This window comes from Apus apus, chromosome Z (genome assembly GCF_020740795.1).
Source record: "Apus apus isolate bApuApu2 chromosome Z, bApuApu2.pri.cur, whole genome shotgun sequence".
Classification (NCBI taxonomy): Eukaryota; Metazoa; Chordata; class Aves; order Apodiformes; family Apodidae; genus Apus; species Apus apus.
Genome location: NC_067312.1, coordinates 47,451,406 through 47,467,907, shown reverse-complemented (window position 1 = coordinate 47,467,907; position 16,502 = coordinate 47,451,406). Strand labels below are relative to the sequence as shown.

The following is a 16,502-nucleotide window of genomic DNA, read 5'->3' as shown; positions in this document are numbered from 1 at the left end:
GTATTGTGAAGTGCTGCAGGGGTACAAACCTTAGCCTGAAAACCTTTTGCTCTTTTTTCAGTCAGAAGCAAAGAATTAGTGAATCTGCATATGTATGTAAGATGTTTCTGACTAGCCTCTGTAAAACGATGAACGGTATTTAATCTTTAGAAATTTCATTTTATGTCTTTGTTGAGAGCCGTCTTCAAAACAAAACAAAACAAAAGATGATTAAAATTACTTATCTTCCTTTCATCCTGTAATTCTTGTACTTAGTAGCACTGTTTCAATAATTGCTTTCATGCAGAAAATATTACAACACAAATAATACCCAGAACAGTACTCTCATTATTGTCTAGGCAGCTCAGTGAAAGCTCCAAGAACTCATTAAAATACACTTTTCATGCAATTTGCATTACAATAATGCAGATTAAGTCTCTTGAAAAGTACAAATTATAAAGAAGTCAAATGTGTTTCCAGAAATTTACCCAGACTGTTTAGCTATTGCAGTATTGTAATCCCATATTTTTTCATAATCAGAAGTTTAAATAGAGAGATTATTTTTTCCCTTCAGAAAGGCAACATAAATTAAGGTGTAGTTACTGATTTATTTATTTATTTAGTATTGATACAATGCAAAATATAGAGAATAATATGACCATCTTTGTGCGGTCTCAGAGATTTCTAGGTAATTGTGCTGCTTTTATAAATAGGCAAAGCAGTTTGCCACAGTGGACAGTCATCTCAGTAGACATCCTTAAACTGAAAGAGATTGGTTGTTTTTTAAGAGTAGCTGTAGTTGTATTCCCTGTTCACTTCAGTATCTCTTTTTCTGTTGACAGTTATCATCGCTCCTGCCAGACTGCTGACAGAGCTGAGGAAAGGGTCGTCTTCAGTTTATCCCTCTTCTTCAAATGCAAAAATCTAGATGTACTTATGTACCCTCCTCACTTCTTACCATCTTCTTTCTGCCTGTGCAGCTAAAACACTGGAAAATAGTCTTAAGGGCAGTAGTGGCTTTTCCTTATAGAAAAGGTGTAGTAATGTTAGAGTGCATATAGGACATATGTGCTGAATGTAATACAGTATTTCAAAAACCAGAATATCTTTCAAAAAGTTAAATGCTTTGAGGGCTTTACAAACAGAATAGTAACACAGCTGCCAGTAACTTGTTTCAAATTAAGTTTTATATTTCGTATTTTTCAATGGGCCAGGAAAAGGGGGAGCACAGAAATCTGATGATACTGGTGGAAAATTAATGTTTTCTTTTCTAGATGTCCTGTTACATGAGTATGTTTTGAGTATTCTTACTTCACATTTAATTTTATTCTGTGAAATATGTATGCAGAGAGTAGGTAGGTTTTACTTCATTTAAATTTAGATGCAGTGAACTGTGTTTGTTCCAACTTTAAAACCTATTTTGTTCACAAGTAAGACTATTGTATTCTTTTCAGAGGAGGAGGGGTTACTATTTCGGGTATCGTGTTAAGTAGTTTTCATCTTTTGTTCATCCTCTTTGCTGCTGTTGACAACAATTAAAACATTTGGATCCTTTTCAAGGCTAGTCTGACAGTAGCTACACCATAATAAACCTGTTGGTTAAAGCAAGCTCGTCAGTAACTCTGCTTCTGTTCTTCAAGTGTTGCAGGTGGAGAGCTCTTCGACTTCCTGGCTGAGAAGGAGTCTCTGACAGAGGAGGAAGCCACAGAATTTCTCAAACAGATTCTTAATGGTGTTCAATATCTCCACTCTCTGCAAATTGCCCACTTTGATCTTAAGGTGTGTTGAGCAGATAAAAACTTCGACAACTGTAAACCACATCCATTGGAAGTCTTTTGTAACATCAGCCACTAATCGGTCATCATGCAGATCTCAGTTGTAGTTCTGTTTTGCAGGTTTGTGTAGACTGGGGAAAGCTCATCCTTTGAAAAGAAATTACTGAACTGTAAATAGCTCTCATCTGGTTTTAAAGTAAAATTCTTAATGGAAAATGGCAGCTTCCAACAAAATGAAGCCATTTTGAGGAAGCAATCTTGAAATTAAAATTATAATGATTTTATGGAATGTGCGTGGGATCTGTATGAAACATTCTGAACAGAATGCCTTTTTCTGACCTTTTTTTTTTTTTCTGTTTTATACATTTTATGTTCACATGAATGTTATTTATAGATACTCAATTGAAATAGTACAGAGTTAAGTACAAAGATTCCTAAGGAGCAGACAAAGCAGATAATTTCCTCTTTTTTGCTTTTGGACTGTTTGGGGTTTTTTTAGAAAAGTTGTTAGTTGCATCCTTTTAGTAGTGAAAAGAGAGCCTTTGTATCTAAACTCAGTTACTGCTTTTCTAATGTTTCAATTTCAGAATGTTTTCTCCATAAGATTATTTTCAGAGGTAGGCAGTTTAACAGTCCCTGAAATCTGCTGAAGTTGGCAGCTGTGTCTGTAATAGGAAATGGAGGCATAATTATTACATTGCAGTGTAGTTCTGAAAGGGATGCTGTGTTCTGGGAATGAGGTAAGGAAGGGAATGGTTTTCAGGGTAAGTGTCCATTTTCCAGTCTTATCCCTATTACCTACAGTAATATATTTGGGTTTTGTGTGACAAGCAGCAAGAGAAAAGAATTGTGAATCTAGTAAGAAATACATTTCTCACAATATTAAATGTAAATTTTTGCGAATTTACTTATAATTAAACAAAGCATCCTTACTCTTGATACCAAAAATATGTGAATTAAAGTATGCAGAACCATAACTTACTGGTTGAACTGATTAAGTGCTGAAGGGTCCTTTGATTAAACTTGATATTTCCTCTTCTTTATTGTGTTTTAGCAAGTCTTTGTTGTAAAAGAATCCAAATTCTGTACATTAAAATATAGCTAGAAAGACATGAGAACACACTCTTAATACTCAAAAGTATGAGAGCTGGGTGCTCCTGAAGTTTCTCGTGGAGATTCAAAGGCAAAAAAACCACCTCCCCGTTTATGCAGTGTGAAAGAAACCTCTTTCAAGAAGTAGTTTTGACCAAACCCAAATACTAGTTTATTTGACTTTGTATCTTGCACGCTCACAGCACTGGCTGTAGTGCAGGGCCTGTCGTCTTTACTCAAGACAGTGTGTTTCACTTAGGGTTAGTCCACATGAAAACTGCAACTCTTGTGTCTACAAGAGACAAAATCTGGGCTTTGGGAAAATCATAGCACTCTGTCCTTGACATGAAATCCTAACTTACTGTAGTTAATTTCTAGCATATCTTAGATCATAATAGGAAAAGGAAGGATTTTTTTCTGGTAAAGACACAATTCAAGATGCTGAAGGAGGTAAGGAGAAGTGTTCAGAGCTGAAGAATGCTGGTATATGTCAGACATTTAATACATATGTATAATCTCTCTTCCTGTCTGCCTTCCTCCTTCTCAAAGCCTGAAAACATAATGTTGTTGGACCGGAATGTACCAAAACCCCGAATCAAGATTATTGACTTTGGTTTAGCACACAAAATTGACTTTGGAAATGAATTCAAAAATATCTTCGGAACACCAGAGTTTGTTGGTGAGAAAACTGTTGTTTCTTCAAACTGTTCTTTCTCAGACTGTGAAACTTGGCTTAGCTTGGGTTGGCTGAGTTACAGATTATGTAATTTTTGTGTAATTCCTGACATTTTGTAATTCAAGTAAGCAATTTGTAGCATTCACTTTCAACTTAGACTTGCAATAAGCTGTTTTTATCTATCAGCATCTTAGCTTATTATCACTGAGATATATAGGCTCAAAGTGACATAAATCTGTTACTTAACTAGGTACTGATCTTCCTGCTTTCTCCTTTAGCTCCTGAAATAGTAAATTATGAGCCTCTTGGTCTTGAAGCAGATATGTGGTAAGTTATTTGACCTTACTTGAAATAAGTCTCTTATGATTGTTCTTATGTACTAACCATTTTTATTTTCCTTTCTCTACCTCTCCCCTCTCCATCATCCTTTTTTTTTTTTTTCCTCCTTCACTCCAGGAGCATTGGTGTAATAACTTATATTCTGTAAGTACTAAAATCTACAGATGCTTCTTACAAATGCTGTGATTTAAATTCTATCTTCTGGGTTTCTGGTGATGTCTACACAAGTCAAACCATTTTGATTGCACATCATGATTGAAGTTGAATGATCATAAAAGCAATAGTACAATTATTGAAAGAATGGCCATTAATCAGCATTGAGAAAACATGGGAAACTGTCTTCAAACCTGTAGGTGATTTTTCCACAGTGGCTTTATCTTAATTCATACTCTCTGAAATTACGGCAAAGTTTTTTGCCCTGCTAGATCACATCTTCCTGAAAGTATATTTGCAGTCTTAAAGCAGAAAATAAAAATGTTCACTTTCTTACGTTATTTAATCTCATAGGTTTGAAACAGCAATGTTGAAACATTTAATAACAGGAATATTGTCTTTCTTGCAGTCTAAGTGGTGCATCACCATTTCTTGGAGAAACCAAACAGGAAACATTAGCAAATGTGTCTGCTGTGAATTACGAATTTGAAGAAGAGTTCTTCAGTAATACCAGTGCCCTAGCTAAAGATTTTATACGAAGACTTCTAGTCAAGGATCCAAAGTGAGTTGTTTCTCTTCTGTACACACTGTTGCAGCCTATGTCTCTCGTATGTCAAATAACATGATATTTTGCATTATTAGTTTAATAGATGTATAGCAGTATGTATTTATTACTATCTAAACCAGTTCTCTCTTTTCTTGTGCCAAAGGAAGAGAATGACTATTCAAGATAGCTTGCTGCATCCTTGGATTAAGGTTAGCATGTAATGCATTCTCTGTTTTCCTGGTTTTAATTATTCTGCATTTCATAGTTTGCTTTCATTTTTCAAGTTCCTTTGATTTGGCTTAATTGTGTAATATAACTCACCATTTTGGAAAGCAAAACAGTAACTGAAGAATGTTGACTTCATTAATATATCCAGTTATCATGGTTTGGGCCCAACACTTCAACAAAGGAGCACCCCTGTGACTGCTCACTCAACTCCCCTTCCCCCCCACACACACACACCATGGGAAGGGGACGACAAAGGCCAACTAGAAGCTCATGGGTTGATACAAAGGACAAGGAGGGTTCTTTACCAAATAAGGTCTCAGGCAAAACAGACTCAACTTGGGGAAAAAAAATAGTAGTTTAATTTCACACTAATCACACACACCCAGGACACAGACACACACAGAGCAGGGCTTGCATATGTTACCCCACCCCTCCCTTCTTCCCGCACCCAAATCACTGTGTTCCCGGTTTCTTTCCCTCCTTCCCCCCAGCAGCACAGGGGGACAGGGGATGGGGTTTAGAGTCAGTTCACAGGCTGGTGGTTCCTTCTGCTCCTTCCTCCTCAGGAAGAAGGATTCCTTACAGTCCTGCCCTGCTTCCCCACGGGGTCCCTCCCATGGGAGGGAGTCCTCCACGAACCTCTCCTTCATGGGTCCTTCCCACAAGGTCCGGAGCTGCTCCAGCCTGGGCTTCCCACAGAGTCACGGGCTTCTTCGGGAACAGCCACCTCCCCTGGCACTGGAGTCTTCCAAAGCTGTGCAATTAAAGTCCACTTGCAGCAAATCCACTGGCCACAAAATCCAAGTCCACTGGCCAAGTTCACCCCTCCTGGTGCTCTCAGGCAATGTTCCACCATGTTCCTCCGTGAGTGCAGAGGGACAGCTGCCATCTCGCCATGGGCTGCAGGGAAACTTCTGCTTGGGCACCTTCCTCCCCTTCTTCCTCACCAACCACCAGCACTGCTCGCCTTCCCCAGCACAGCTCTTCTCCTTTTTTAAGTGCCTCTGTGTTCAAGTGTTATAGCTGTTCTTTTGTATGTTAATCACTGAGGCGCATCTGTTGTCCCTCTAATGGCTCTTTGGCTGGATTTTGGAATCAGAGGGAGCTTCTCAGCTTCTTATAGGAGCCACTCCTGTGGCCCTTCCCCCGCTACCAAGAAACCCACCAAACCAAACCAGAACACCTGTGTAGAAGGTAGCAATAGGGAAGTATCCCACTCTTGAGACTGAAATAACACTTAGGCAGAGAAGCTGATCTTCAGAGAGTGTTGTGTTGACTCAGATACATTCTCTGAACCCAGTCAGTTTGCTCTTACACTTTTCATCTTCCAGTCTCATTCAGATTGGGCGAAAAAGGATCATCTCTTTTCTGTCCTTCCTCTTTAGATTTAAGAAATAAGCTCTTGCAGGCCAGTGTCCACTACTTCTTTCAGTGCTCCAAGGTGTTTGGTTTGGATCACACTTTAGTGGTGCTGCTAGGTTGACAGGGAGAAAACAGGACCCATCATTCTTCTTAATGTGTGTAGTAATACCTGCCACTTATTTTTTTCAATTTCTTATTGTATTCTGATTGTGTATAGGAAACCTATGCAGTGCCTTTGATTTCCCAGGTCTTGGAGATGCCCAGTGGGCATTTGACCCCACTCCACTTCCTAGAGAATCAATTAACAGAATATTTATTCCTGCCACAGCTACTCCAGTTCACACTTCTGCATCCTAGGTTAGACATCTTTACACCAGTAGGCCAAACTACAGCTTTGACTGTGCTTTGCTGAAGTTTTGGTGGAGTAATCTTACTCAGTTGAAACATGTTGGAAGGATCTTTTAAACAGCTGAAGCAAGCATTGTTCAAGTTTGTCTCTTAGGGACCAAGGAGTCTGCACTCCTGCAACAAAATATGTTGGTTTGTATCCTGTTAGGTTCCTCAAGTTTTCAGACATTTTACCTCAAGCCCTGGTCATAACCTCTTTTCTGCCTTCCCATCACCACCTTGACATGCATTTCTCTGTAAAAATGAATTAAAGTATGAGATCATATAATGCAAAATTTTGTATACTCTGCTGGTGCTTAGGGTTGGCTTATGAGAATGCACAAAGGATACAGCCTTGGAGTTTGCTGCACATGTAGGTGGGATGTGATTGCTGGGGATTTTTTGGGTCCCAGCAGTATCTAGCTGACTACACTGAGACTGGGATAAAGACAAAATTTAAATAGGAGAGGATGATCAATGCCTCTGTCAAAGAAGGAGGAGAAGAATAAAGCTTCGTGTTCTGTTGACTGTTGGGTTTTTTTCTTTAAAATGAAAACAAGAATTAGTATTGCATGAAATGTTCATAATCCTTAATTTTTTTTAGGGCATTTTCTCAAGAAATTCCAAGAAATTGCATCCCCCACTAGGCTGTGAATGTTGAAATTATGTGCTTACAATTACTTTAGTGTTATTATAGTGTGAGTACAGTATTATTTGTAAGTCATCAATGAAGGATAGTCTTAGATATAGCAATGTGCGTTATGGAAGTTCTGGTTCTGATTGTGTGATATTTTACAACAGCTATATTTTTCTTTTGCTCATAGCCTAAAGACACCCAGCAAGCACTTAGTAGAAAAGCATCTGCAGTAAACATGGAGAAATTCAAAAAGTTTGCAGCACGACGAAAATGGAAAGTAAGTCATTCAGTAAGTCTTCAAAATGTTGGTGACATACAAATGCAATAGAGTTACCTGCTCCAGGGAAATACCAGTGCCTTTAAGAGTGGAAAAGAAGGAAGAAGAAACCCATTCCTCTGTCATTTGGCATAAATAAGGTTATTTAGAGTGGTGGTGTGGGAGAAGACTTCTTTGTTAATGATCTGCATACAAGTGCTTGTGTGTGGATTGTTTATCTTGTGCATCTAGCTGTATGCTTTATCCTGTCAATGTTTTCAGAGAAAAGGCACTTCTAAGTGTAGGTGCATGTTTTTGTGACAGGAATCCCAGTAATTAAAATATAACTTAAGTAGGAATCACAGAAGTAATTATTCCGGTAGTTGTGCCAAAACTTAAGAGAGTAGAAAGGAAAAACTAGTCTGTTTTGCAGATGACTTTTGGTCTTAGACTGCCAGCCTGTTTAGAACCCTGATATCACTTAATCTCTCCAGAAGTGGGGCAAAGTATAAGCTGAAAGCATGATGCATGCAAGGAATAGTTCAAGTCAGTTATCCCTCGTCCTTCAGGATGCACGTTGGGGAATTCATACTGGTACTAAGCAAGGACAGGACTGTTGTGTGCGAAATCTGTTTATTATGAGGAGAGATGAAACATGAGACAGCTGATGTCACTATTATTAGAAAAGGAGTTTTATTAATTGTCACTGAGGCCGAGTAATAGGACGATTTTGCTAAGCTGTGGACCAAAGGCACAAAATAGCCAGCTATGCAATGCAATTTTTGACCACAGTTTTGTGTCAGTGTTAAGTAAATTCTATGATATTTATAAAATATAAGTACAAGTCTGCTGGCTTAGAATGAAATGGTGGTTATAGGAATATCTTGAACTCTTCAGTAATACTGCGTTCTTTAAACGCATACTGTCAGCTAATTTGCACTCCCTCTAGGTTTTCTGTGTATTGTACATACTTGAAAATATGTACATTTAAATTTTTCCAGAGGACATAATACAAATCTGTTTTGCCTTCTGTTTGAACAGCTTGGTGACATAGCAGCAATGAAAAAATATTATGTAGATAAATTAACGCAGAAAATACCCTATTTGGATTTTAAATGTCAAAAGTAATTGAGGGTTTAAATGCAATTGAAAGTATTGAATTCAAAGTCCACTCTGTTTTGCTAATACAATAGTAGTCCTTTAAAATATCTGCAATAGCATCTTATCACAAGTATTCTGGTTTGATTTTTTTTTTACATATAGCTTTTTTTCTTATTATTTTTAATAAGCAATCAGTGCGTTTAATATCCTTGTGCCAAAGATTATCAAGATCTTTCCTGTCCAGAAGTAACACGAGTGTCACTAGGAGCGATGATACTCTGGTAAGTGTGTACTTAAATGCTTTAGAATGCTGTACCACATCTGTAATTCTCTGATTCTGTGATTTTCTGAAATGATTCTAACAAAAATAATGTGTTGTTGAAAATGTGCATAATTAATTAATATGTCTGCAGAGGTCAGTTGTCTGTAGTCTGATATTCTTCATGACACAAACCTTGAAATTTAATTGAATAATTACCATGATGAGTCTCATAGCTAGTGCCATAAATTAATCAATCTTGGTTTTGAAGTTTGATTCAGGAGTAGTTTTTATACTATAGCAATTATAATGTGAAAAAGTTTCATTTTAATTTTTCGTGGCATTGTGTAGAATAATATAGTATTGCATTTTTTTAACAGAATATTCCAAAACATTGAGACCCTCTTATATCCTATGCATGCTAGACAGCAGTATCACAAAAAGTGATCATTCAAGAAGGAAATTTTAAAGCTGGCCACAGATCAATTTATGGTATTATATATGTCTACTAAATTTAAGTAGTTGGTAGCAATTGTTGGATAACCTCATCTTTTTGAGCATTAATAGGATCAAACTTAAAAAATTCTGCAAAGCCCTTTCAATCCGTATTATCTTCCCTGTGTCGCTCCTGTGCAACTCCACACTCTCATTTTCCGTTTTCCTCCTCTTACCTTTCTACTTCCTTACTCTCTGTTCTCTCAGTCTTGCCCTCCTTTCCATGCCTCCCCCACCTCAGCTGTCAGTATGCCTTTTTGCACTGGATCCACGTTTCACACCTGTGTTTCAGCAGAAAAGATTGTAGCCTAATGTTAGTGTTCTAAAAAATATGAAACCTCAGGTCAGAGGAGGTGAGAGTGATCCAAATATTTGGCTCCGTGAAGTTCAGTTCTTTGGTATTTTAGTGCATGGGAAGACTAAAGTTACACCTACAGAGGTATGTAGGTTCATGACTCGTGTTCTAGATTTTTAGCTGGTCCATTTGAATAAATGAAGTCTTGGTCCAAACAATGTCTCCTGTGTCATATTCCTGCATGGCACAGAACTTGATGCTCCAGATCTTAGTTGTGTACCTCTTGGTTTTTTTTAATGTTCACATCTATGTATGGAACTAGTTAGATTTCATGCAAGTGTTGCATTTATTGAAAGTCCTAGGAGGAAAAAGAAAATGCACCTAGTATAAGAAACCTGTTTGAAATCTCAGTGAGTAACAAGCTTGTGTGTGAAGTAGAGGGAAGCACATTGTACTAGAAAAAATGTGGGGGTTTTTTATGTGGGTTTTCAAATAACATGCGTACATGTTAGCCATATGCTACACAAAGAAATGCAACTTGCATCTGAACCACTCTTAAAACACTTCAAAAATTTCACTTTTTTTGGCTTTTTAAATGTCTTGGCAACTGTTGAAATAGAGATTTTTTTTCCTTGAAGCTAACAATTTTTCTTTTTTTCTCATTTAATTACAAGGATGAGGAAGATTCTTTTGTGATGAAAGCTATTATTCATGCCATCAATGATGACAATGTTCCTGGATTACAGCACCTTCTGGGATCTCTGACAAATTACGATGTCAATCAACCCAACAAGGTAGTGTGGGTCTGTGTTGAGGTGTGTGGGGAACTAGCTGTCACCCTCTTGAATAGAGCAGCATGGTTGTAAAATAAAAATGTAACACCTGAAATGAAAAGGAAAGACAAGTGGAAGGAAAATAATTCTGCCTTTCATTAGGAGAAATGTTAGTGTATTCTGTGTTCAGTCTTCTAAAACTACCTGAAAATGGATCCCAAAATGCTGTTTTTTGCCTAGGCCTTTGAAAAAGTTTTAATTGAATCTGTTGTCAAGAGCTGTGGTATACCAGTTGTCAGCCTTTGCTTTTGTTTGCAGTTGTTTCTTGTGGCAGATGAAGATGACAGAATATATAGAAATAACTAGACTACCAAAACTGACTTTGCAAAATCACTGTTAGAAACAGGTCCCATACTGCAGAAACTGGTTATGTGAACATAATGTTAGATTGTCTTTTATTTTCAGAAATGACTTGCCTACAGTATTTCAGTGTACTGCTGCTGTACTAACAGGAGTATTGGAACTGGGACCAATAGACCAAAGTTAGGTTGCTCACTCTGCTCTTTAACCTTGGATAAATCATCTCCACTCTAGTTCTCACTCTTCTGAGTGGTTATACTAACCTTCATTATCAAGTATTTTGAGAAATATTTGTGAAGAACACTATAGAAGTAAAGCATCTGCTATTTTGTTACGATAGGATCTTGAACCTTTTAAGAAGGTATTTTGTTATATTGTTGCAGTCCCTTTCAGCATCTCCATATTGTGCTGGTGGCTTGTCTCTTTGAGGTGGTGTGGGAAACACCTCAGATAATCTGACTTTAAATGTAGATACAAAGAAATAGCAAAGGTGAACATCCTTACCAAACTGGGCTAATGAGAGCTGAACATTCATATTGCTAATCTGAAAGCATGTGTTTAGCATGTGATGTATCATTTAGTAAGTGTGAATCCATCTAAAAAAATATGGAAAATTGCTGTGCAGTCAGTTTCTTTGGACAAAAAGACAAACTATTTTCTATACAATATTATCTGAAAACTAAATTTGAAACTGGAAGTCCAGTGGTGTCATTCAATGCCTGCATTCTTTTCCACTCTTTTTTCTTAGTCCTTCAAAAGTTAATTATGTTGTTCTTGCTTGTACTTCACTGTTAGCATGGAATACCTCCACTACTGATTGCTGCTGGCTGTGGAAATATTCAGATGCTCCAGTTGCTTTTAAAGCGTGGATCCCGTATTGATGTTCAAGATAAGGTCAGGTTCTGCTTTGACACGGCTCTGTATGAATTTTTCAGTATACTTAACAGAGGATAAGCAATTCAGACCAAGTTATGTTACAAATGAAAAAATCTGGCCTGTAGAGCCTATTTTCTGTTTTCAACAGCAAAAAGATAAAAGCAAATCTTCAAGAATTTAAGTTATTACTAGTGCATATTGTCTGATTTTGGTCACTTTATTAGCTGAAGTAATTTTAATGATACTAATCTAAAAGCATAGTTCGTGCTTACGAAATTGCCTCAATTAGTTTAAATTAGTGACTGCCATAAAACACAATGGTGTACTTCATTTAATATGGAATAATAAATGCACATTTTAGCAATGAGGACTATCACAAATAAAACGCATTTGTCATGGAGTGTATGCTTCATTACCAGCATTTTCAAAATTTTATTGTAATTACCAGGGGTTCATTTAAAGCAAACTTAAAGCACTGTCTGCTCCTTTGTCTAATAGATGGTAAAGTAAGCAGCAGAAGGGTTTTCATCTCATGGTCGTTCTTTCCAAAAAACCTCCCTTACAAAGGAGAAGTGGTTTATCCTTTCAAACAGTTAGTGATCCTGTTAATCATCCATGTGTAGAGGGCTTTTTTTGGTCATTGTTGATATGTGGGATTGTTGAACTAATATCAAAGTGGGTTTTTTTAAAAGGTAAGTATGTGAAGCTCCAATAGCTGTTCAGTACATCTCTCTGAATCTAAATGCAAATATACCTCAATTGAAAATTGAGAATTAGGATTTTAAATTGATTAATAACATCTGTAATCAAATATGTTTGACAGGCTGGATCTAATGCAATCTATTGGGCTTCTCGACATGGTCATATAGAAACACTGAAATTTCTCAATGACAATAAATGTCCTTTGGATGTTAAGGATAAGGTAAGAAAATAAAATTATTTTCATTTTTCATACAGAGAACTTTTTTCTCATACATTTATCTGAGGAAGGAGAGAGGTCATTCAATGGGAATGATTTTTAGCGGTGCCATAATTCCAGTAATTTGACTGGCTTTTCTAAGTCAACATAGAGGGCTGTGATAACACAGCTTCGAAGTAACAATGTACTGATTATTTTCCTGACAAATGTTAACCGAGCATACATATTCAATGTAGTGAGTACATGGTGGGTAGGTGGGGAAGTACAAACCTCAATTAATTTTCCCTTGAAGATTAGGTTTCTCGTTGGTGCTCAGGATAAAATCGTGATTCTGTTTTTCACTCCTCTTGACTGAAAATCATTTTTGTCTGACAATTAAATTTGACTTTTACTAAGTTGAGTATAATGAAGCCTAACAATTTGTAGCTGATGAGCACTTATCTTGTCTCCAGCATTGTTACTTGAGTGACATTTGTCCTGGAAACCATTTACTTTTAAAATCTTATACCATAGTGATGTTTTTATACTAGCAAAGCTCCAGTACAGAGGCACTTTAACTTGTGAAGCATTTTGGGTTGTTGGGGGAGCTAGTGCAAGGTAAGGCACCTGAGCAAAATTGTTGTTCAACTCCTGATAAGGCTACTAGGAAAAAGTTAACTCTCTTAAGAAAAATACCATTTGTTTTTCATGTAATTTCAACAGAAGATTACAGGTAATTACATTTAGTGACCAAAGTATGCCAGGATATACCAAAGTGTTAGGCCAGCTGTTTACATTTGTATATACAGGGCAGACAGGTGGCATATGGAAATTCTATGAATAGGAATAGAATGCTGGTGTCAACATGAATTGCACACACAGCTGGCTCCTCATATTGCTCAGAAATCCCACTGTGGCTGTGACCTTGAACAAGTTCAGTAGGAAAAAAAAGTTCTGGAAAAGGAAGGCCTCTGAAGAAATAACCTGTCAGATGGTAGTATACCTGTCACATACAACTACAGTTTGTGAGTTGGGGCTCTCTGCTAACTGCAGTTGTGCCAGTGGGCTGCAGGGAGGGAGGAATATAAAGCTGTACACAACAGTGTGTATCAAGGGGAACATGTGAAATTACACGGGCGTGTTCTGTAATTGCAGTCTGGGGAGACCGCTCTTCATGTCGCAGCTCGGTATGGGCATGTGGATGTGGTTCAGTTTCTCTGTGGCATTGGATCCAATCCAGACTTCCAAGACAAGGTGAGTCATGGACACTTGTCTGTTTTTTCTTAAACAAATAAGGTTTTATTATGAGTTGTCAAAACTCTTAGTCTTCCCTTGCAGCCTGTGGTGTGTTTGCATTTGAAAACATAACAGAATCATGGCAGTTTCAATGCCTCTTAATAGAAGATTATGCAGAAACAGTGTGCATGAACCAACTGCTTTTAAAAACACAGGTTCTCTCAAAAATGAAAGCTTTTCTCCATCTTATAGATGGAGAAACTCAAAACCACAAACATTTGGGTGGTGACATATGCTCTGTGAGTTCAGCTGAAGTTTCTTACTAGTTTTTACCTTGAATTCAGCTTAGTTTTAGCTGTCATGGGATTTTGCTCAGGTGTCAAGCACTCCTTTTTTAAAATGAGAGGAGGACTTAGGAGGGCTTCTTTAGACCTCTGAACTCTAGTGAGAGAACAGGAAACAAACCCATCCATTTGACCAAAATTCAACTGTGTGTAAGAGTTCCACAAGCCTCCCCAGGTACTGCATCTTCTACCTCTATATTGTTCAAGTAGCAAAAGTTCAAGGCCAAATGGACCACACAACAGGCTGTTCAGCTATTTTTTTTCCCCCTCAGATTTTTACAGAAACCTTTAATACAGTCCAAGTCATCTAATACTATCAGCATCAGTTGTCTCTTCACTGTTATTTGCATATTTTTGTAAAACATTTGAATTTCTTAGTGATGTTCCACGTAACTCTTATGAAGTACAAGGAGATGGAAGGTGACTATTTTTAAGTTTCCTGGGTTCAAGCAAAAAAGCAAATTAGAACTTCAGTCTCAATGAACTCCAAATGCCTACAGTTTCAAAGGCTTGTCATGATGTAATTTAAATGACTCGGGTTTCTAAGTACTCAAGTTGCTGCCTACACCTAATCATCAGAATGTGCTCTTTGAACATGATAAGCAGAGTGATCTGCCTCAAACTGCAAGTCTAGTGGGATTTGCATCTCCTTGGTGAGCCATGTACTTTAAACACTGGCTTAGTTCCTCAGCACATAGGATGTAGAAATCATGTATGAATTAAGAGTAGTTTTCCAGTGAGAGAACCAAGATGGTTAGCTTCAGAAGGATGGAAACATCTAAACTAAGATTGCTGTCACGGAAGGTGTTGTCAGTAGATACAGAACATGGACTCTCAGAATCCAGGTAATGATGAAAATCTAGCATGTTACCATAACCACTTAGTATGTCAGCAGGAGTTGTTCTTGCTTCGAGAAAATCAGCATTAGAAATTACAACATCTTTTTATGGGGCTTACTTATTTGACTGTTTGGTTTTTTTTATCATTTTCCTGTCTTTCTAAGTTAAGCTTCTCTTCTTAAGATTTGGTTCAGCTGTGTTCGTTTTGGGTTTTTTGTTTACCATATTAATAGGAAGAAGAAACCCCACTGCATTGTGCTGCTTGGCACGGTTACTACTCTGTTGCCAAAGCACTCTGTGAAGCAGGTTGTAGTGTGAACATTAAAAACAAAGAAGGGGAGACTCCGCTTCTGACAGCATCTGCACGGGGTTACCATGATATTGTGGAATGCTTGGCAGAACATGGAGCGGACCTTGATGCAACAGACAAGGTTAGTTTGGATTGCTTTTGGTCAGGAATTAAATTCAGAGAACACAGGTGCCGCAGAGCAGTATATCTGAATTGCTTAATTTGAATGCTGCAATCCAGCATTGTTTCCATGACGTGGGTTTTCTGAGTAGTTTGCATGGAGACTGTTGATGACTGCAGTAGTTTTTAAAATTGCCCACTGATTTTTTTCCACAATTGGGTTTTTGCAGATTCATTATCACTTTATAAATCATCACGTTAAGAGTAACACTGCAAAAATTGGTAAGAACATTGAGTTCTGGGATGTGCAACAAGCTATTAACTTATGAGAAAAAAGGTGAATTTACTGTTTGTCTTTGATTCCTATGAACTGGATAAATCACACCCATTTCCAATAGGCTAAATTTCAGGTATTTAAAAATACAACTCTTATTTGATTCAGAATAATTTTTTGTCTTTCATGGTGTGATCCCAGCCACTAAATTTTGCATTTCATTGCTGATACTTTTGGTATACTTGTCCTTTTAGCTACCTTTATTGTTGATAGAAGCATAGAACCATCATCAAGGTTGGAAAAGACCTTCAAGATCATCAAGTCCAACCATCCGCCCTGCAGCCCCTAACCCCTAAACCATGTCCCAAAACACCATATCTATCCGTATGTTGAACATCTCCAGGGATGATGCCTCCACCATCTCCCTGGCCAGCCTGTTCCAATGCATCACTACCCTTTCTGTGAAGAAATTTTTCCTAGTATCCAATCTGAACCTCCCCTGGTGCAACTTAACCCATTTCCTCTTGTCCTATCACTAGTCACTAGGGAGAAGAGACCAACACCCACTTCACTGTAGCCTCCTTTCAGGTAATTGTAGAGAACAGTGAGGTCTCCCCTCAGCCTTCTCTTCTGCAGACTGAACAGCCCCAGCTCCCTCAGCCTCTCCACATAAGACCTGTTTTCCAGACCCCTCATCAGCCTAGCTGCCCTTCTCTGCACCCTCTCCAACATCTTGATAACCTGCCCAAGGTGTGGACTCACCAAGGCAAATAGTTACTAAATACTTATTAAAACAAGTTCAGAAAAAAATCTTTTGCTTCTAAAAGAATTAAATTGTATCTTCCAGTCACATTGTCTCTTTCAGTTGTTCCACAAAGAGGGAAAGCTCTGTCTTTAAACTTACTGATCACT

The 16,502-nt window shown here is 37.7% G+C and overlaps 1 protein-coding gene across 2 annotated transcripts in view; it reads left to right on the top strand.

Moving 5' to 3' along the window:
* DAPK1 (death associated protein kinase 1) overlaps positions 1 to 16,502 on the top strand; it is a 103,418-nt gene that overhangs the window by 56,471 nt on the left and 30,445 nt on the right. The window contains exons 2-15 of one of the 2 annotated variants that reach the window (XM_051643369.1): positions 822 to 909; positions 1,620 to 1,758; positions 3,396 to 3,525; positions 3,801 to 3,849; positions 3,979 to 4,005; positions 4,424 to 4,576; positions 4,725 to 4,770; positions 7,363 to 7,452; positions 8,721 to 8,813; positions 10,256 to 10,375; positions 11,510 to 11,608; positions 12,414 to 12,512; positions 13,644 to 13,742; positions 15,141 to 15,338. In XM_051643369.1, the coding sequence (XP_051499329.1) occupies positions 3,408 to 3,525; positions 3,801 to 3,849; positions 3,979 to 4,005; positions 4,424 to 4,576; positions 4,725 to 4,770; positions 7,363 to 7,452; positions 8,721 to 8,813; positions 10,256 to 10,375; positions 11,510 to 11,608; positions 12,414 to 12,512; positions 13,644 to 13,742; positions 15,141 to 15,338 (1,191 nt within the window). In that variant the 5' untranslated portion in view covers positions 822 to 909; positions 1,620 to 1,758; positions 3,396 to 3,407. The remainder of the gene's footprint in view (positions 1 to 821; positions 910 to 1,619; positions 1,759 to 3,395; positions 3,526 to 3,800; positions 3,850 to 3,978; positions 4,006 to 4,423; positions 4,577 to 4,724; positions 4,771 to 7,362; positions 7,453 to 8,720; positions 8,814 to 10,255; positions 10,376 to 11,509; positions 11,609 to 12,413; positions 12,513 to 13,643; positions 13,743 to 15,140; positions 15,339 to 16,502) is intronic. The other variant, XM_051643368.1, reaches the window with a different exon arrangement.